General features: G+C 39.2%; 1 protein-coding gene across 2 annotated transcripts in view; it reads left to right on the top strand.

The window, feature by feature from the left end:
* Positions 1 to 22,085, top strand: part of IMPG1 (interphotoreceptor matrix proteoglycan 1) — a 153,781-nt gene that overhangs the window by 27,701 nt on the left and 103,995 nt on the right. Inside the window, exons 2-5 of one of the 2 annotated variants that reach the window (XM_019028932.4) lie at positions 3,373 to 3,606; positions 10,665 to 10,831; positions 11,109 to 11,137; positions 20,195 to 20,259. In XM_019028932.4, coding sequence (XP_018884477.2) covers positions 3,373 to 3,606; positions 10,665 to 10,831; positions 11,109 to 11,137; positions 20,195 to 20,259 — 495 coding nt within the window. The remainder of the gene's footprint in view (positions 1 to 3,372; positions 3,607 to 10,664; positions 10,832 to 11,108; positions 11,138 to 20,194; positions 20,260 to 22,085) is intronic. The other variant, XM_063707717.1, reaches the window with a different exon arrangement.

Here is a 22,085-nt window from a genome sequence, read left to right as displayed (position 1 = left end):
GACTTTGTCACTGTGGCCTGTCATCCTTGGACTCAAGTGATCCTAAGTTCCTGACCTCTCACCTCGTCTCTAGTGAGGATGGGGCAGAGGCATAGACAAAAGATTCTAATCCCAGCTCAAGCTATAGCGTCATCACAGGGGGGGTTCTCTGTGGTTGGTTTTGTGTCACAGAAACAGAGTAGTCAAGGTATCTAATATTTGTGTTATACCAAAAAAAAAAAAAGATGGAGGTTGTTTGTTCAGCCAAGAGAACCTAAAGTAGGAAAAATATGAGGAAGTGTTTATGGAAGTTGTTGTAGCTTGGTGTTTGCTGCACCAGAGGACAGAAATAGGACTGATGTGAAAGTTATCAGAAAGTAATTTTCAACCCAAAGGAAGGAATTTGTTAAGTGGAGATACTCAAAAGTGGAACATGGTACTTCCTAGAGGAAAGAAACAACCATTTGTAGAACATTTGTCTTGGGTCTTCTCCAGCAGGAGATATTTAAAACTGGGTGACCTTATAATTTATTTCCCAAACAGGGACACATTTGAGAATGAAAGAATAACAGCTATAAACTGGGGTATCCCAGGCAAATGGGTTCACATTACCCTAATTTGCCCTTGTAGACCCCCAGCTGTGTGGACTTGCTGACGTGTGGAGAATAGGGAAATACTGACCCTAGTAGGGGAAAGGGAAAAGTGGGAGCTCATGGACGTGCTGAGAAACAGGGCAAATCTGTGACCTTCTCGCCCCCGCTTCTGCACCTACCCCAATAGGATGAAACCTAAAGACTCATATCAAATAGGATCTCTGTCAGCGAGCCTGGATATGCGCAAAGTGTTAGGATCCAAAAGGATCCACCTGGAAAAAAATTCCAGGACAGCAACATTGTTCCCAGAGCCAGGGTAGAGTAGATACTCTTCCCAAGCCAAGTTACTCATAGAGTTCTACAGGGCATAACATTAGGCAGTAAGAACAGGACCAGCCCCAAAGGAACAAAGACTGTGGTGATGACAAGGTACAGAAGAGGACCAGGCCGATAGCAGGACCCCACACATTACAGGCAGGCACAGTGAGAAGAATGGAGAAGGGCAGGCATGTAGGGGCACAGTCTCCCTAAATATGGTCTGTGTTACACTGCCTAGACCTAGAAGTACCCAATGAGGCAGCTTTTTCTTCCATTCTAAATGGCAATTCAAATATAACAAAAACTTACTTTTTACTATGACAAGTTTATTGCAATCTATAAACTGCTTGAAAGGATTATTAAAATTAATATTCCTAAACAAAAATTCACATTTTACTAACTGTAATGGGTACTAACAGCTGTGTGCTCGGCTCCTATCCCTCTCTTGCACTTTGCCCCTAGATTGAATGGGCACCTTTTACTTTGCAATGCAGCCATTTTGACTCACGAAAAACTGGTTCCAACTCCATGGTTGGAATGAGCCACTTCAAGTAATCCCGGTTCCCTGCCCTGTAATTATTCAGATCAAGCCGATAGCACTGGCATATGCCTTGCAACTGGTCTTGCTCCAGGCACATGGCTTAAGTCAGCCAGACCTAAGGGAAAGGCTATTTTTCAAAATGAATGAGAGTCAAGGTGGTGATCCAGTTGCTGCTGGCCATCATCAGGGGAATTTGATGGAAGCCTGCCCAAGGATGATATCACCACATGAAGGGACAGAACCAGACAAGTCAGAGCCAGACCTCCATTTCCACCAGGCATTCCCTGCCTCTGGCTTTCCTTTGGAGGTGATAACTTTCTTACTGTGTAAGCCAGTTTGAGATGCACCCATCTTGATTCTTTATCTGGAAGCATGTTAGTAGGTCTATAAAATAGAGATTCCCAAACCTGCCTGCATGTTGAAATTACCCAAGGATTTTCAAAATTTGCTGATGCCCGTATTCTACACAGAGATTATGATTTATGGGTCTAGTGTGTCGCTGGGTGAGCCAATTAATCTCTAGATTTCCTCCCTTCCTGGAGATTCTTTCCTAAGAATGTACCTCTGCCCAAGAGGAACACAGGGCACTCTGAGACTTCTCAAAGTGACAGGAATATGTGTTCCCAGGCAGACTTTCTCCACCCTCTACAATATTGAGGGACTTTTATGCTTTGCAAAAAGATTTAAATTGCTCTTCAGCTATCCTGCTTAGATTCCCCTTTTATCACATTTCAGAAGATATGGGTTTGAGAGCCTTCCCTAGTAAAACGGGATTATGAGTCTCTATAAGCCCCATGTTTGGAGTCTCAAGAGGCCATAGTAAGAGGTCCCACCTGTTCATCGGTAATTTTTTTTTTAATGGTAGAATGGATAAAAGGAAAGAGATGGAGTAGAAGAGGAAGAATTGAGATCTGACTACACTGTTAACATTCTCTGCCACTCTCTCTTTCCCTCTTTCTCTCTTTCTCCCAAGCCCAACATCAAAAACTAGGTCTTTCTTTCACATTTATATGTAATTTAGATCTTACTACACTGTTAACACACACTGCCACTCTGAGCCTCAGTACCCTAAATGCTGATGAACTGAGAAAAATGATATGTTTCATCCATGTAGTAAAGCTTTTGTGAGGATATGAGGTAATACATATAAAAATTCAAAATTAAAAAGTGTTTGATGAATCTAAGTTATTATTATGAGAGGTCCAGAAAGTTAAAAATGCAGTCTAGACCTAACCCTAATAGATACCAGCCATGCCAGCAGGATGAAATGGCTTAGAAGAGAATTACATTCTCTGCCAGCCTCCCCCTTGTTGGGAAGGGTGAAGCCTCCCCCTTTATCCTTCCTCTCACCATCCTTCATGAAACGGCAAAGCTTGTACTATAAATGCAACTATAAGATACATCCTTGCTCCAATCCACTCTCAGCCAGATCGCCATGCTCTGAGCCCTGCCCATATAGAATTCCTAGGGCTAGCACTAATAGGCAGGAAGGTTATTTTGTTGCATTGTTCCGCTAGGTTTTTAGAAGCACTCCACTTCCTCATCAACAGTACACCTCTGGGCACCACAATGCTATATCGTTCCCTGCTTGAATTATATTATCTATCATAAGAGACATCTCTTGAGAGTCTTGAGTGCTAAGTGGGGAGTGATTTTTAGAAAGATGTGTGGGAAATGGTTTCAATATTTGGCAGTTCCTAAAGGCAAGATGATTTGAGACATTGGCTTTTTAAAAATACACTTGATCGGTTCATTATACTATTCTCTTATTTCTGAAAATGCCTTGTCATTTGGAGTATTACGTTTAGCAGTTGCACCACGGTAGAAATTTCATAAACTAAAGGATTACAATTTTCAGTTTATTTCAGTCATTTATCCATATATGTCACATATAACACATAAGTGTATATATTCACCAGGATATCAATCTTTCTTTTACAGATATCTCCATTAACATATACCATTCTGAAACTAAAGACATAGACAATCCCCCAAGAAATGAAACAACTGAAAGAACTGAAAAAATGTACAAAATGTCAACTATGAGACGAATATTCGATTTGGCAAAGCATCGAACAAAAAGATCCGCATTTTTCCCAACAGGGGTTAAAATCTGTCCACAGGAATCCATGAAACAGATTTTAGCCAGTCTTCAAGCTTATTATAGATTGAGAGGTAAGGAAAGAGATGAAACCTGTTTAGCCTTGTGTTATTTCCATCCCTTCCCTTTCATTCATCCATAGGTTGTCTTTAGCCTAAAACTTCCAGTTCTGTCATTTAGCCACAAGAATTATAAAAATCAACCTAGTGATAATCTGATAGTAATGAATAATAAACATTCAAAACTATGGTAGATATCAGCTCTTATGGTTTAAAATAATATCTTGTGCAGCATAGAACCAATAGGGCATTTATAAATCACCAGAAAACCTTGGCATCCAGATTTTACCCCTTTATTTTTTATTTTTGCCAATGCTCAATATTCCATTTTAATGTTGTTCATATGGGTAAGAAGTACAGGATGATTGCAATGTCAGGAATCTAAGCAAATTGATTTATGACTTAAGATTTCATTTTTCAAAAGCAACATTACAATCCAGATCCTCTTTTAAGTTTGTGTATTGATGATCCAGCAGAAACTTTTAAAGTTTGGAAACCTAGAGGCACGTTGAAGTGCAAAGGAGAAACAAATAAAGAGTGGTTACCAAGATATAATGCAAGAGTGTTAGCAGAATTTACAACACAATTACAGTGGTTTCCAGCAGAGTCACAGTCGACTTTTTACCCCAAGACTGCTTAACAGGATTCTGCTGGCATTGCTGGAAACCATTAAGGAGTTAATCACAGCACAGCCATCAGTGACTATCTTTTCACTAACTTCCTATGGATGACAAAATTCTCTGGCTTCTTTTTTAAAAGAAAAAAAACCAAATCTTTGGTAGCTACTATTAAAATTCCCCAGGTGGCTCCAAATAATGCAAAATATCTTGTCTCTCTGAGTCTTAAATTCAATTTATCTTACATGCGAAAGTTGAGAGTTTTACTGATTTCTATCTTGATCACACTAGATGTTTGCTTCCATTGCAAAAAGCAGAGCCACCCTGCTTTATTTAAAGCCCATCTACTGGAGCAAGCTTGTTCAATTCCAGCCTGTGATGTGTTGTACACTATGACAACTGAGTACCCATTTCACAATACCAACATCCAGAAAACTTCTTGGATGTCTATTTCTGTTAGATGTGCCCAAGTTAAATTAATCTGAAGAGTTCTTATTGGGTTTTGGAAGCATAATTAACTGACAGTCTCAAAAATATCAAGTCTTATATTCCTTATGTGTCTCATTTTCTGTGGAAGTAAAAAGATATTCACTTTCTGAAAGAAGCCACACCCATAGAAAAGTGAAAACTACTGGATCACAGTCTGAAAGAGGACTCTCACTGTAGAAAATCAAGGGCACTATATTACTATTCTGAGGTCCTAGAAGGGCATCTCCACAGAGCAGGTACTAGCCAATGCTTGTTGGTGGACACAGAATGCAAAGAGCCCATTGGGAAAATAGAGAAAAGACAGTGACATGCGTAAATTACTAATTTCGAGTGTGCCTATACATTGGTCAGATAATGACCCTGGTAAATTCCATATCGTTTGCTCAGGGATGGACGTACATATAGTATTTGCATCACACTGAATATGAATGCAACTATTCCTATTTTCACATAACTTCTAATTCTTTACAACATTCACAAACAGGATTCACTGCGAGTATTTGGAATACACTATTTATTGCTGCAACAAAATTTTTAGCTCTGAATTTTTATTCTCAGCTCTTTATTCTTGATTAGGTTGCCTCTTTCATTCTTGTTGCCCTGGATGAAACAAACCATTGTTTTTCTCCCCACAGCAATGACAGTCCATTATCTTTATGGCTGCCCCTAGGTAATATGAAATTTTACTATTCATCAGCATGGGTTTCTTAAGTCGAACAAATTGGTTCACAAAGAAACAAGAAGTAAGACCCAGCTACAAAGCGGTGTTCCTCTGACAAAGAGACCCACTTAACTATTCTTGTTGCTACTTTTACAAAATTATCTGTTGACATCTTTCAAACTTAGGAGAAAAAGCACTCATATTCCCAAATCAAATGGAACATTGAATTATTTCATTTCCCAGGGCTTAAAAGCAACGCAGTGAAATGTTCTGAGCTTTGTGGTAGAATCATAAATGTGCTTATCTCAAAGCCCAAATGCAAAAGAGGCAAGTGTGTTTCTGCTAATCTACAGGCTGAACTCTGCGGCCCAGCCAAATTTCCTGCTATACAGATGCCTCCCTTCATATCCCCCTCACCTCACCTGTGTCTCTCCCTCTATTTCCCTCCCTCTCTGCCTCCCATACCCAACATCAAAAGCTAGGCCTTGGCCAGGTGGGTGGCTCTCACTTGTAATCCCAGCACTTTGTGAGACTGAGGTAGGCAGATCACCTGAGGTCGGGAGTTCAAGACCAGCCTGGCCAATATGGTGAAACCCTGTCTCTACTAAAAATACAAAAATTAGCTGGGCATGGTGGCACACGCCTGTAATCCCAGCAACTCAGGAGGCTGAGGCAGGAGAATCGCTCGAACCCAGGAGGCGGAGGTTGCAGTGAGCCAAGATCGCGTCACTGCACTCCAGCCTGGGCAACATAGTGAGACTCCGTCCCCAAAAAAAAAAAAAAAACAGCTAGATCTTTCTTTCACATTTAAGTGTGCCTTAGAGAAGGTTAAAGATGGATAGGGTCCTAGTTCTTTCTACTCCATGTTGTCTGCAGATCAACAGCATCACCACCACCTGGAAACTTGTTAGAAATGCAGAATCATACATCCCACCCCAGACCTACTGTCAGAATCTGCATTTTAACAAGTTCCCCAGGTAAAATTCATTTGTACTTTAAAGTTCTAGAAGCACTAATCTAGAGAACATCTAGCCAACACTCCCGTTGTACGGATAAGAAAACTGAGATCTGATGAAGTAAAATGGCATGTTCAGGGGCACAGCTGGCAGCATAACGGGGGTAGAACTCAGTGTCCTGATTCCCATTTCAGTGTGTTATTTCTCCCTCTAAGGTGTGCACAACCCTGTACTGCGCATTTTCACATACCATTGGTCTAACAATACTAATTGCGAATAACTGTCTGCAGGCCAGGACTTCCAATTACAGACTGCCATGCCTGGCCTCCAGGGTATGTGCTCCCTGCGGTTCTTCCTACATCATCAAATGACTTAGGATATGACCTTCGACAGAGAAGCTGACGTTCTGTGATCAAATTTCAGGCATTGGCCGGCAACTGTGGGAAGACTGGGGTGGGAGTGAGGCCAAGGTGCTGGATTTCTCTAGAATCACTGTAGCAGTCCCTCCCAGCAGGTTCAAAGGAGGATAGTGCAGAACAGGTAAATCAAAGGTTTACAAAAATCCAATTCTGAGAAGTTTTCAGGTCCCTCCCAGCCCTGAGGTCCTTTGATGCCTCCATTTTCAAGGGTTTTTTTGATACTTCCCCAGTAAGGATGGGGGACTATCCTGGTGGGTAAGTGGGCTGGTGATTCCAATCATGGAAAGAGTCTATGCTTCCTGGCTTGTGAGAAGCTTCCAAGAGAAAAATAACATCAGAGGAGCCACAAAAAAAGAAAGCCTGCCCCTCAGAAAGAGTCTGAGATTTCATCCTTAACATTATGATTCCTATAAACTACAATGTCACAGGGAGATAATTTTTCAAGCAACTTCAGACATTATGCTCTAGAAAGAAGATTCTTTCAGGGCCCTTATGGAAGGTTTTGAGTAGTTCTGTGTCCTGTGGTAGGAGAAAGAACAGCAGGGAAAGGAGCAGAACTAGGAAGATGCACACAACAAAAATAGTACCTCTTATTTGACTGCTCAACCTCAGTCCCCGCAACCATATGACAGGGACTGCCTGCAGAAATCTCTGCATAACTGATGATGCATCCTCAGGCTACATAGCACCCAGGAAAATGAACTTCTGTATACATCTGTCTACATCAGTTATGACGCCTGCCAGTCTGAGTTTGGGCTCAACTGGGAGCAGCTAGGCTCAACGAAGAACACAATTAGTTCAAGACTTAAATTGGAATGAAATAAAAGCAAGTCTTAATCTGAGACCAAAAGCGACACACTCAAGGTTGTGCCTAACTTGTAAACAGAAGAGATTGTCACATATCTTCCCCGATGTTTCACACACAGATATTGTCCATGGAAGTCACCAACACTTAGATATTGTCCATGAAAGTCACCAAAGACAGTGCTAGTTTATTTTACGTATTGTTGTATCTCTGGCACTTATATAGGTTTTGAATTGAAGTAGCCACAAAATAACATCCCCAGAGAGAGTGTGGAATATGTAAGAAAGAAGGCTAGCAAAGGCACCTGGTTTGCTTAGACTGGCCATACAACTGTTAGGGTCTGGACAAATCTGAAAACATCCAAGTGTTGTTTCCTTCTTGTATGTTATGTAGACTATTGACCAGAGATGAAGGGTCAGAGACAGCTTGCTGGTTTGTATCAGAAAAGGCATTAAAACTTCTTGATCCTTGCCTGGCAGTAGACAGTTCACAAAAATGAATTCTGCAAGGTGAGGTATTCCATCGCTTCCCACGTGTTGACACCCTGTTATTTCCCCCAGTGTGAGAAACCAGATGGCACATTTGAGGTGGTCAGGACTGCACCCTCTCCTGTCTTTGTGGGTTACTCATTAAAAGATCAATTACCTTGAAGGTTCTGGTCAGGTTGCTGCTGGTAAATGACCTGAGCTTCTGTTGATCTGGAATTTTCTTCTTAAAACAGAAAGCTAAGAGAAATCCAGACATGGAATAAGTGGGGAGGAAGGAATAACATATAGGCATAAGAGTCTCCAGATTGGTCTCGTCTCACCCTATTCCTCCCCATGGTCCTTTTTCTCAGCACAGCAGTGTTTCTTTAAGTGTTTCTTCAGTAAGTCAGATGGTGTCAGCCTCTGCCCTAAAGGCTCCAATTGTTTCCATTGCCCTAGAGTTAAAAATCAACATATTACAAATGCTTATAGGGAGGCTTCCAACATTTTTTGCTCTCTTAATCCCCTAAAACAATTTTTAGCTATATAATCCCCTCGCATGCTTTTCCATTGACATCTAAAGTTTTTTGTCAAGTTTAAATTAATAAATAGGATGTAATTTTTGATGAGTTGTAAATATTGATATTTAAAATCAAACTAGAATTGGATCTTTCTCATGTATCTAGTAGAATCTACCATAGCCACTCAATATTTACCATCAAATTCTTTTAACAGATACGTGAGCAAATTCTTCTTAACAGTAGGAAATGTCACATGGTTCCTTTTTCTCCACACATTCACATTTCCATTCTACTTTTCTCCTCAGAGTCTCATTTTAATGTAATTTATGTTTATCCTTGAAAATTTGATATTGATTGCTCTAAAATACTTTTTTGTAACAAAAATATGAACATAAATTAAAATTAAGTTTTTTGTTTCTTGTGACTATAAGATTTATGTGTAAAAAGAAATTTCTTCTGGATTCAGTTGCATTTATCATTTTAAATATATAATCAATTAAAACTAAACACATATAGTTTTAGTTTTTATTGATGGATGGATATAGAGTGAGATTCAAGTTTTGTGGGTGTTAATGTTTGTAAATACAAAATTGCAAATGCGATATTCTAAACAGGGCTTTGGAAGAAATCAATGTTAAAAAAGGATCTGTAGCTTATGCTTCCTTAGCTTCTGCCTCTGGATCAAAGTGATTGCTTTGGTTTTGCTCCTCTAATTGTTCATATACAATTAGTCGTTATTTATATTGTGCATTGCTAAAATGAGACTAGGTTTAACATCAATTTGATCCCCATTATTTTACTTAGTTTCAGTTAGGTGTTGAGAAAACTTCTTTACATAAATAAGTAGTTGGGAACAGATGGAGTTTTGTTATAGCACTGTTCTTATTCTTTAAATTCCTTTGTCATTATATGCCAATAATCACATCACGATCTGTCATCATTATTTTTAATGATCTATCAATCAGCTGTCAACCTATTAGGACTCCTTTTAATTTGTTGAAAGCAAAGAATCATAAATCACCTAGACTGCCAAAATGTGTGTTGTCCCTCAACTCAGTTCACTCCCTTTCTCAAACTCAGTATTGTTACTGCAAATTGCTCCTTGGTGTGATAACCTAGAGGCACTGTGCCACAATAAGAATAGGGATGGATGAATGGGGAAAGGATTGCGATCAAAAGGGAAGTACTAACGAAGAGGTGTGTCTTTAGAGAGACCAATTTTAGGAAAGCCTGCACAGGGAAATGGACACCTGGAAATTGATTCTCTTTAAATGTTGTGTGCCTGCTCATCACTTGGAAAGTCTTCAAGGACAGCCAGGGGACCTGTACTCCAGTTTGGAGACTGCTGGTCTGCAAAACCCTACACAATCTGTGTTCACCTTGCCACATCTTTCTTTTTTTCTTTTTTTTTTTTTTTTTTTTGAGACGGAGTTTTGCTCTTGTTGCCCAGGCTGAAGTGCAATGGCGGGATCTCGGCTCACCGCAACCTCCGCCTCCCAGGTTCAAGCAATTCTCCTGCCTCAGCCCCCCAAGTAGCTGGGATTACAGGCATGCACCAACACGCCCGGCTAATTTTGTATTTTTAGTAGAGACGGGCTTTCTCCATGTTGAGGCTGGTCTCAAACTCCTGACCTCAGGTGATCCGCCCACCTCGGCCTCCCAAAGTGCTGCGATTACAGGCATCAGCCACCGCGCCTGGCCCTCGCCACATCTCTCTATCTTCATCCTCTATTACTCTCAACCTTGCTCTGGCCACAGTGACATCCTCCCTGCTCCTTCAGTGCCCCTAGCACTCCACAAACTGGGAGACTTTACTTTTCCCAAATGGCTCAAAAGTCACCTTTATAGTGAGGTCTTCCTCAACCACTCTATTTTAAACTACAGTTTTGCACGCACACACACGCACACACACACACACACACACACGCACATAATATTCCCTATTTTCTTGCTTTCCTTTTTCTCCATAGCATATAGTAAGTACTCAATAAATATTTGTTAAATGAATTAACTTTTAGAGACTGTAAATTAGTGTGTCGACATAAGCCATGAAATAATTTTCCATGTTATTAGACTTTGCTTGGGATTGGGTACGGGGACCCTCTTAGGGCATGGCCATTAATGACTCTGTATTACAGTGTGTCAGGAAGCAGTATGGGAAGCATATCGGATCTTTCTGGATCGCATCCCTGACACAGGGGAATATCAGGACTGGGTCAGCATCTGCCAGCAGGAGACCTTCTGCCTCTTTGACATTGGAAAAAACTTCAGCAATTCCCAGGAGCACCTGGATCTTCTCCAGCAGGTGAGCCTAAACACCACATGGTTATTTGGAACACTGCACGAACAGTTCCCGGGCTCCAGCCCCTAGGCCTTTTGAATTGGTTTCCACAACATAAGCGTTAATTGAAGAAGTGCTTGGAGGTATCTGATTAGGCCAATAGAAATTTTATTCTTGCAAAATAATATGGTACAGTCAGGTTGAAGTGTAGTTTAAGGGAGAAGGGAATGAAAATAGACTTTAACTCTTCAGTTGGCATTATCTCCTGGTAAAATTACTTTTTATCTTTATCTTTTTGCAGAGAATAAAACAGAGAAGTTTCCCTGACAGGCAAGTACCCAAAATAGAGTGTGTGTGTGTGCTTTTGAATTTAAAAAGATCATATAATGGAGTGAAACTAAGCTATTCTACCTGTAGGATTTTATGTCAGCCACTAAGATCTGTGTAGATTATTCTGACAGACAATTCCTGCATATAATGTACTGAAGATAAATCAGTACATAAAACAAAAATAAATAGACCTTATAGATTTAGATAGACATTTGCATTGTTTGCAGATAAAATGAATTTATTGCTATGTGATATGTATCTAATGTGCACCTTCACTTATAAGAAATAGAGAAATTAAACTAGTTTGATTTTTAGAATTTATGGTAAACTATTAGTTACATCAAGAAAATATTTAATACAATCAAAGAACAACTTGAATTTTGAACTCTCATTTGGTATTCTGTGAAGTGTTAATATCTCTGAAACTAGATTACTAAAGCTCTAAGTTATATCCTCAACAAGAACTAAATATCAAATAAGAAAATCAAAAAACAAAGTAAAGAGAAAAGGAAAACTTCATTAGATTAAATGATTAAAGAAGAGAGATGTTGTCACACTCTAAACTCACAAATTACATACATCTTATGACATTTAGAAGTCTAAATCTGAAGATAATACTACAAAGAGAGACACAAATTTGGCCATATGAATTACTGACAATACTTTACAATGCCTTACACATTTATCCCTTTGTTTCTATTCCCTTTGCCACTAACCTAGTCTAGGACCTTATTAATATACTCTGTGAAAAATGTCTAATCTGATCTCCCTGACAGATTTCCTTGCTTCTAACCTCTTCTCCTCAACTTGCACAACTGCTGCTAGATTTATGTCTGCAATATTCCTTTTATTACAGTGAGCCTTGTTCAACGGCTTTCAAAAGATTCCTACATCTTCCTCTTGCCATTCTGAATATCCACTCCCGACCTTTTCCAGCCCACCTCCGTGTCCGTGTGCAGGAGGCTGAGTGGTAAGAACTGCATCAGTGGCATCCCTTGCCTCTGGCTTCTGATTATGGCCAGCCAGTGAGGAGGAAGAAATCAGAGAGAGAAGAGAATGCTGGCAGAAAAGTTACACACACACCTGCAGAGTCTTTAAGGCCTATTGGCCTTCTTCAGCTTCAGCTCAGTTCCTGCCTGACTGTTCTTTCCACAGGGCCTTCTCTGTGTCTGGCTCCTGGTCTCCTCTCACCCCTTCTGGCCCCAAGGATATTTTTAGCACCCCACTGTTACTGAACCTGTGGGGTACTACACTCTCCCTTGTGGTTGCTCTTATACTCTTCACACAACTTCATAAATAATCCCTTTAGTGAACTTTGCACAAGTTACCCTACTATGAGAGAGTCATCTGTTTCTTGCTAGAACTTTCACTGAGGCAGAAGCCAAACTAACTAATCCAGACCTTTCACCTCCTGACCTTTCCAACTTGGCCCCCATTATTATTATCCATGATTCCGCGGCTGCCACCATGCCTCTTCCTCACTGCATATCAACCACACCCTACTTATTCGGATTCTGACCCTAGCCTTTCCCTCTTGCTTGGAAGAATCTGCCTTTTCCACTCCATCTATCCAAATTCTACTCTCTTTCAAGCTCCAGGTGGAATCCCACCTCAACAGGATGTCTTAACAGACTATTTTGAGTTTGCAGCAATCTCTTCCTGCTTTGAACTTTGTACTCTGTTTGGTACTTATATTTTTATTGAACAGTCTCTTGCTTTCTCCAGTTTTCCTGTAGGAGTATAAACTCCTCAAGGTCAGGAACTGTTTCATACTTTCCCACCTACTATACAAAACTGAGCAAAATCCTCATATATTTTGTTAATCAATTATGTCTATCAAGCCACTCTTTTATAGATTTTAAAAAGATATTGCCAGGAGAAATAATGTGACTAAGGAAAATCTTAGTACTAGAGTATTACCTTTGCTCACAAAACACAGACATATTGATTCTTCTCATTTAAATATAAGATAATACTTTACCGATGCTTCCATTTTCAAAAAATAAAAAGAAAGCAATGCAGAGTCCATCCATAAGAAAAAAAAATCAACAGAATGTACCAAATCTTGACAGACAACCATTAAAAATTATAAGAAACAATTACCCAAGCCAGAAAGAAAAGGAAATAGAAGCATTTCATCTATTCCTGTGCCTGCCAGCATTGATGGAGAGAAAGAAAGGAACACGAAACAAACATTTTACATTAGCTATGGTTACCAATTTGTTTTCAAAAAAGAAAGAAAAGAAATTATCTTTTACTTTAAACCTTTCCAAGAAGACAAAACAAAATTTTCTCACCTGACTAACCCGTAAGTCCGCCAATTTCAAATGACTTTGAAATAAAAGCCAGTGGAAGAACTGAGTAGCTCAGCTTCCCAAATTACAGATCCTCGGTGATGGTATAGATTGCCAGTTTAGTGGCAGAATGACATCTTTTAGTAAAGGACAAGAAAACATCATCCCACAGAGTCCTGCACAAAGTGGACTGTTGACTTGTAACTAATGCAATAGCCAGGATTTTACTAACTATTCTTCTTGGTTACTTTTTTTTACAGCAAGACAGGGAAGGAGATGAAAGTGATATTAACAAGAAGGAGATCTTACTATAAACAAAGATCTGTAAAGTAAAAAACAAACTGTCTAGGCTATAAGTGCTATAATATTTGATATAATGAGAGTTGTTAAATATAGTCTCCATAAAAACCATTTATTAAGTACATAGTATAATACCAGAAAAAAATAACAAGAATAGCTAATTTCAAATTCCACTATAGCAGCAAAATTTTTATCTGGCCTGTGTGGACCACTGTAGTCATCCGTGTTTACAACTAACATCTGTTCTGATTGGCCAGAGCCTGTGGCAGGCTGATTGATAATATTTTGTATATTACACATTAACAATATGGCAGAATTGGGTGTGGCAGAAATATGTACGTGATGCTATTGGCTATGACTAATTCTAGATAACTGTACTGTAAAACAACAGAACACCTAGCCATTACCCTTGGCCTTTCCATCATCATGAGCCACAGAAAATTAGATCAAATATAATGGTCAACAGCTATTATATTATACTAACACAGACACAATGCTTTGGGACCTACTTGCTTATAGTAACAAACCTTTCAGTGAGTTTCAGAAGATATTACTACCACTGTTGCAGGACTTTTCCTTAGTTCAGCTAAAAACGGGGTCCTTGTCCGTCCCACAGCCATGAAAATTTAGGCTTGCAGATGGTTCGAAGGCTGAGTAAGGCAGGGTTTTATTGGGTGGAAAGGAAGAAAAGGGGGAAACAGGGACACTCGCCTAACTAGACTGCTTGCCACCCACAGCTTGAATCCCAGGTTCCACACCAAAAGAGGATGGGCCAGGCTCCTTCTCGCTGCAAATGTCATGAACTTCCAGAGGCTCTACCCCAGTGGACAGGCTGGATGGAGTTTTTCCAGGGACCCCCTCCCCACTTGGCTGTCTCATTCCCCACTCTAAAGAAGTACATCTAACAGCTGTTGGATTAAGAATAAAGACAAAGACCAATCTTAACTGCTTCCTGCTGACAGGGGCTGCTGTTTTGGGGAAAAGCAGTCAGAGCTTCCTCAGAGGCCTATTTAAGGATTCCCAGCAGAAGGGGCCATTGTCCGAGGCTCTGGTTGCATGACTGTTTGGAGTCTGATGGCCCTTTTTGCCAGCATGTTGGGCTTCTGGGTTCCTTTCCCCTGAGCCCAATCCTAAGACAACCAGTTTAAGGCTTGGGAAATTAACTCTTTCCAGTTTGGAGGATGCATGTCAGGGGAGCGTATTACCTATCCGTGAAGAGAGAACAGAGGAGGAGAAAGGAAAAGAAGGCATTTTTTAAAGGATTCCCAGGGGTTCAGGATGCATTTGAAAGGGGTACAGACTGAAGATGAATGGCTACCCATCTAGAAAGAGAGGAGCAAGCATCTCTGGTTTCCTTCTCTTCCTAACATATGCCCAAGATACATGAGAGAGAGAATGAAAAGCATCCTCTTTCCCTCCTCCATCCTTGCATCCCCGAATCCCAGTGACCTTGTCAGGTCCCACCATGAGTGCCAAAGCAGCTTACACCCATCAAGCAGGGAGGGCCTTAGAGAATAAGAATGATCTGCTCTCACTTATGTCTCTATCCCTGCTACTGTCAGTAGCCTTGGAATTCCCTAGACCTCATTTATACCACAGATATTAACATGCCCTTTATCCATGAAACAGGAAGCTTGGGGTTGGCTTAATCGACAGGAATCAGCCATGCTCACCTGCACTGTGCCTTTTAACCTCCGTTGTAATTTGCCTCTGGATACCTCAGATCCAGTTTTCCTTCCTAGGGCTTTTACCTAAAGCTTGGAATTGAGTTTGGGACAAAAATATATCTCAGGGGGTTACATGGACTCCTTATCATAAGCCAAATGCTAAGGTGAAACTGTGGAAGTGAGTCCTCCAACAAGAGAGAGAAAAGGATGTCTTGTGACACACCAAGATAACTGGTAGCTATAGTTATGCTTGCTAGAATTTAGGTGCATGGTGCTTGGCTTTGGTTAGCTCCCTTGGTCTTCACTTCCCCAAAAACGAAACCTCCAGGTGATGGGCACCCTATTTATTCCCTATTTATTCCATCACCTGGCAGGATTTGCAGGATAATTGCTCAGAACCAGAATATTGATCCAGATTTCTACATTACCCATCCCTCTTGTTCTTTCTGAGCTGCAGCCAGAGATTGCTGGTTGGTTCACAGGAACAAGCAGGGTTAGTCTAAAATATAGGCAAAATCTTAAAAACAACTAATGAGTTTAGAATTTAATGACAAATGTATGATAAGTTTTGAAACATAATTTCCCTCTCTCCAGTCCTCATTTTTGTTAAAAACAAAATCATAATAGGACTGAGTTGTTTGCAAATAGACTTTGGTTTTAAACTTGGCCTAATTATTTGCATAAAGTGCAGCAAGAATAATTATTTCTACATAAGCCTTTGGATTGGCTTTGATGGAAGTCTGTTCCACAAGGAATCTCAGGTGAGACCTTTTAATGCTGATCCCAGCTCTGGGTTTGTATCCTCAAATGCCTGTGAGTTGGGTGATCCCCTCCTCTTAAGGTCCAAAGATAAACTTGGAGCTCCTGGACCTGTTAGAAAGTGACATTCTTTACTGACCATAGGTCAAGAACCCTGTACAGGGACTGCATAGACAAGGGTATGAGGCCAGTTTTCCCACTGAGTTTTATTTGTTCTGTAAGTCGAGATTGACTCCTTAAAGGGAAGCATACACTTTCAGTCAAACCCTTGATAAAATACCCAATTTTTCCAATTGTGTCTTGTTGCAAAAGAAAAATGGATTCTTATTGCACTGATGCAAACAACTATATTGCCGTAAGTTAAGAATACTCACAGATAGTTTCCAAATTCTAAAGGAACCAGGCAGAGAGAAACAAGCATGCTCCAAATTTTCACCCCAGGAGTATACCTTACTTAATTTTTTTTTTTCTTGAGACGGAGTCTCGCTCTGTCACCCAGGCTGGAGTGCAGTGGCACGATCTTGGCTCACTGCAAGCTCCGCCTCTCAGGTTCAAGCCTCAGCCTCCTGAGTAGCTGGGACTACAGGCACCCACCACCATGCCTGGCTGATTTTTTCTATTTTTTAGTAGAGACGGGGTTTCATCATGTTAGCCAGGATGATCTCGATCTCCTGACCTTGTGATCCACCCGCCTCGGCCTCCCAGAGTGCTGGGATTAGAGGTGTGAGCCACCATGTCCGGCCGTTACTTAATTGTTAAAGGCTATAAATAGTTCAAAATAAGTTTCCTTGACTCTGAAAAATAAAACAAGGATCAGCAGTATTCCAAGAAAAAGTCAAAAGTTGCTTCAGCTTTCTGAGTTCTGTCCATTTAATTAACTCTTGTTTGGTTTGATATTCATGAGCATTTCAGCTCCTCATGAGTCCTGTACATTTTCCTTTATGCCAATGTTACAATCTCCAAAGTTAACAGAATCCTGTATTTGAGAGCACCTGTTAAAGTCCTGCAGCTTATTATAAACTATCTTTTGAAAAGGATAAAAACAAGACAGCAATTGTCTGTGAATAGCAAAATGTCCAGTGTACTTACAGTTAGGAACACAATTGACAAATTTGGTTATCTCCATGGTTTACAATAACTTAACAACCTTAATTATGATTGATAGCATACATTTAGATTTAGAATTTTTGAAATCCCATAGAATTTTGGAACATAGATTAGCATTATTTACCAAGATATGAACTAAAGAAGAGTGAACATCATTTTGACAATCCCATGTACCTAAATATGTTGAATAATCCTGTTTACCTCTTTTCTGGACATTCTAGGGGCTCTCTGGACTATCCAAAAAGCCAGGTGTCAGGAAGGACAATTTTTGAAACTGAAATTTGATTTTGAGAAGCCTTTTAAATATGTCTAAAGCACTTGATATTATGAAACATAATTCCAGATTGCCATAAATTATTTATTGTGCCAAAATGATGACTCCAAAATCTTAAAGAAGCAAAAACCTTTTATAACCCTTTACAAATTTTGCCAAAGAGCAGATTAGTGCCTGAAGAAAATTTTGTTATGGTTTTATCTCAATGCTCGATTTACAGAAAAACCATATAATACCTTTTTTTGAATAGTCAGTTTGTTCACACAAAGAATCTCTTCTGCAAGAGTAATTTCCACAATTCTTCCAGCACTTCTTTGAACCTTCAGCTTTTTTCTATATAATTTAATACAATCCTTTAACCCTAGGCCAAAGTTTACATTTCCATGCCTTCTTATAACCTTTTACTATAAAAACACATTTTACTATTCTTACACCCCTTACATGTAAATCTAGTTTCAGTAGTTTCAATTACATGGTATAATGTTAACTCCTAACAATTTTTAACTTTAAGGTAAAACCTGGTAAGTTACTTTAATTGTGTGCTGACTGCAGCGGAGGTTTGCCTTTTTAGTTAAGGGTGTAATTAATTTCATATGTCCCCAGGCCTTACCTATTGTGAAGCCAACAAGACAGACAGTTCTCAAAACCCAAAAAGCAGTTTATAACCTCAAAACACTTAGCAAACCTTGCATCTGACCTGCATAGTTTAGTTCACCTATTTACATTTTAATGACAACTTCATTTTACCAATAATCTTTAAGTCTGTTTTTATTTCTTAAAGAGTAAAGTCACATGCACCGAAAGGTACTACAGCTTTTAACTTCCCTTAAAAAAATTAGATCCAAGTGGTTGTCTTTCTTTAGGCCAAATTAATTACAGCTCTTTGACCGATGTTACACACAGTACACACACAGAGAAGCAGAAGAAAATCTAGTCACTGAATGGGGCTATTTAAGAGACAGATTTAGAAAAACATGCAGATATTGAACCAGAAAGGGCTCATTCCCTAAGGCAAAGTCTTGGCACTGGAGTTACAAGCCATGCCCTCAGGATGTATAACAAAATGGAGGCTTGATTTCACAACCAAAACTTTGCAGAGAATACAGTGATAGTTGTTGGGGGTGGGGATCTGGCCTGCTAAAGGGGAAAAAGAACTTTAAAGGTTAACTGCAGACAGGGTGGAGAAGAGAAAAGAAAAAAAACATTTAAAAATGCCTGGGGAAGAACCTCTTACTCTTATGCAAGTTCCTCCACCAGGGAGAAAAGTTTAATTACTGTCCGATGGAGCTGAACACTTTGGCCAGGGAAGCAGAAGGCTGCTGTGGTGATGCATAGCTGAAAACAAGCCAGCCAGCTGTGTGGGACCCTTGGACCATGCGTCCCAGCCCCAGCAGGGAGGGGAGAGCAGCAGGGAGCTGCTGCTCACTGCTCCTTTTTTGACCCTGAGAATGGAAGGAAAGGGCCATGAAAAGGCCCAGGAGCAATGGGATATGGGGGCATGGTTTCCCCCACCCTCAGAAGTCCAAGGATGAAAAGGCTTAGAAGCAACAGTGAGAGGTTTTGAGTCCCCATTTCACTCTCCACTTCTCGAGCCCCACGTTGGGCGCCAAAAAATGTTGCAGGACTTATCCTTAGTTCAGCTAAAGACAAGGTCCTTGTCTGTCCCACAGCCATGACAATTTAGGCTTGCAGATGGTTTGAAGGGTGAGTAAAGCAGGGTTTTATTGGGTGAAAAGGAAGAAAAGGGGAAAATAGGGACTCTTGCTAGCGCAGAGTCCCTGCTAGACTGCTTCCCATGCAGAGTCCCTGCTAGAGTGCTTCCCACATGCAGCTTGAATCCCAGGTTCCTCACAGGAAGAGGAGGGGCCAGGCTCCTCCCCACTGCAAACTGCACAAAATTCCCAAGGCTCCATCGCGGTGGGCAGGCCAGTTGGAATTTTTGGGGGGACCTCCTCCCACCTGGCTCTCTCACCACTACTCCTTTCTAAGTAAAGCTTGTTAGAAAGGGCCAATATTATACACAAATAGCTCTACCACCATGACCTTGGATCTGCTCCTAGATCTGCTTCCACATCATCATTCCATGGCACTGAGAACCTACCCCCAACTTCCTGGCTAGCTACCATTACAGACAATGGCTGTGCCCAGAATACAGATTTAGTAAATCTGTATTACCCAGAAATCTATCTCTTTCCCATTACTGTAACCACAAGAGTTACTTTATTAGATAAGCTTAATGACTCTGGATATGCAGGCTTGTGGGTCTGAGAGATTTTAGCAAGAATATTTCAGTCACAGATCATGTCATCAATTATCTCTGATGTCAAGAACACAGTGTAAGTGGAATGGAACTATAATATTAGACCCCAAAAACCAGCTTTGCCTACCACAGAACCCCAGGACCACAAAAAAACAGGATGCTTACGGAAAACACTGGAGTCAAACATAACCATTTTGGAGAGTTTTTTGCATTTTTCCTCAATGAGAATATATTCAAATATTACTTCTGTAATTTAAAAATAGGTCAATCCAGTTTTAAAGTATGCTTTTCCTATAACTTTTAGGTCTACTCAGTATAAGAAATTTAAATGTATGTTCTCTACTGTCATCAAGTTCTCTTTTACCACCTCTTCCTTCTTTTCTATTGTACTAATAGAAAAGATGAAATATCTACAGAGAAGACATTGGGAGAGCCTGGTGAAACCATTGTCGTTTCAACAGGTAAGCTTAGATCTAATTTCTCTGCTTCTAAACTTTCATTCAAATCATCATGATAGCATGTTATTTATAAAACAATTCCTAATTAAAGATAATGTTTATAATGTACTTTCTCAAAACTAGCTTATATTTCTAACTTTATAATATAATTTAAATTTATTGCATAAAACTTGGAAAATACAGAAAAGAATAAAGGTAAAACCAAACCACTCAATATCTTACAGTTTGGAAACAACCATCATGAACATCTGCTGCCTATTTTCTGCCTTCTTTCTTCTATTATATACACATATTACTGAGACCATATTTACTTAGAGTTTGTATCATTTTTTCCACTTAATCTGATGTAAAGGATATTTTATAGTTCACTAAAATTTCTTCAAAGTTATCATTTTAATGACTTGCAACATTCTGTTGCATCCATACAGATGTCATCAACTTAACCATTGCGTCATTGTATCTGACATTACAAATAGTGTTTTAATTAAGATATTTAAACATAAATCTTTGTCAAATCACAAATTTCTCAAAATAGATTACTAAGTCAAACACTATGGATTTTAAGGCTTTTAATAAATTTTGCCAAATTTTTTTTCCAGAAATTTTGTTACAATTTAAATATCCCACTGGCAGAAAAGACAAGAACCTGTCTCATTGCAGCACTTATCAATATTGAATATTACTATTTATTCTAGAGTTTGCCAAAAGGCAGAGGGTAATCATTTCTCCTGTGTTTATTAGATGTTTGAAATTTCTCTTTCATGTATATTTCTATTGCAGTCTTCCCATTTTCACATATAATCTAAGAATACTTTTAAATATACACAATAAAACTATTCTCTGGGCAATGTATTCCCCAGTTCATTTGATTTTTGGTAATGTGAATAATGTTTTAAGAAATTAATTTTTGATGAATTAAAATGTAGAAATTGAGAAAATAGATATTTGTAAATAAATGATATTACTTTCCCATTTCTTCCTTTACTGACATTCAGAGAAAGCCGGCTGTGCCTATATTTCAGTTTTCTCCTAAGTTCAGCTAATTTGTCATTTCTGGACTGACTTGTAGCTAATAATAGGACAAGCCTAGTTGGATTTTAATTATAAAATGACAGTAACATTCATTTATAACAATAAAAAGAAGAGCTGCATAGTTAATTCCCCCATATAAACAGCTCAGATTTGACCTGTGACACCTAATATCAAGTCTTATTCAAAAAGGTATTATTTAGAGGAGGAGCGTATAAACATGTAAAAAGATGTTTTGTACTGACTTCATTTTAATATGGGAAAACAATCAAAATTAATAAGAGAATTGAAATTTGTATTTCTACTTTAAATTTGAAGTTAATGTACTTTAGCTGATAGAAACTTTTGTAATAACAAGATTAGATTTAGTAAGTTAGAGTAAGTTAAAATGACCCCTTTCTTATAAATTATTTTTCATTTTTTTAAATAAAAACTTTGAGGGACCAGTGGACAATTCATATATTATAATATAATGTGATATATCATCACCATATATTTGAGTTCTAGCAACAAATGTTTTAGAATTATTTCCCCAGTACTTCTGGACACCTCCAGTTGAAGTATACACACAAAACAGTTAAGATTAGATTTTGATTGGGAAATGTTACTAGGTGCCTAGGTGTGAAGGAAGAGTGAGAAATCTCCAAAAGAGGCTGAATGTGCTCGAAGACAAACCCAGGCTACCTAATAATTGTTTTTAGGTGTAAGTATGTGAATAATTTATCTTTTCAAGGCAATAAAATGGAAGGATAGCCAAATAAAAATTTGTTCTTCTAGGGTACCAGCTAAGTACTTTTTTA

This window comes from Gorilla gorilla, chromosome 5 (genome assembly GCF_029281585.2).
Source record: "Gorilla gorilla gorilla isolate KB3781 chromosome 5, NHGRI_mGorGor1-v2.1_pri, whole genome shotgun sequence".
NCBI classification, from domain to species: Eukaryota; Metazoa; Chordata; class Mammalia; order Primates; family Hominidae; genus Gorilla; species Gorilla gorilla.
This window is presented reverse-complemented; position numbering and strand designations above follow the sequence as displayed.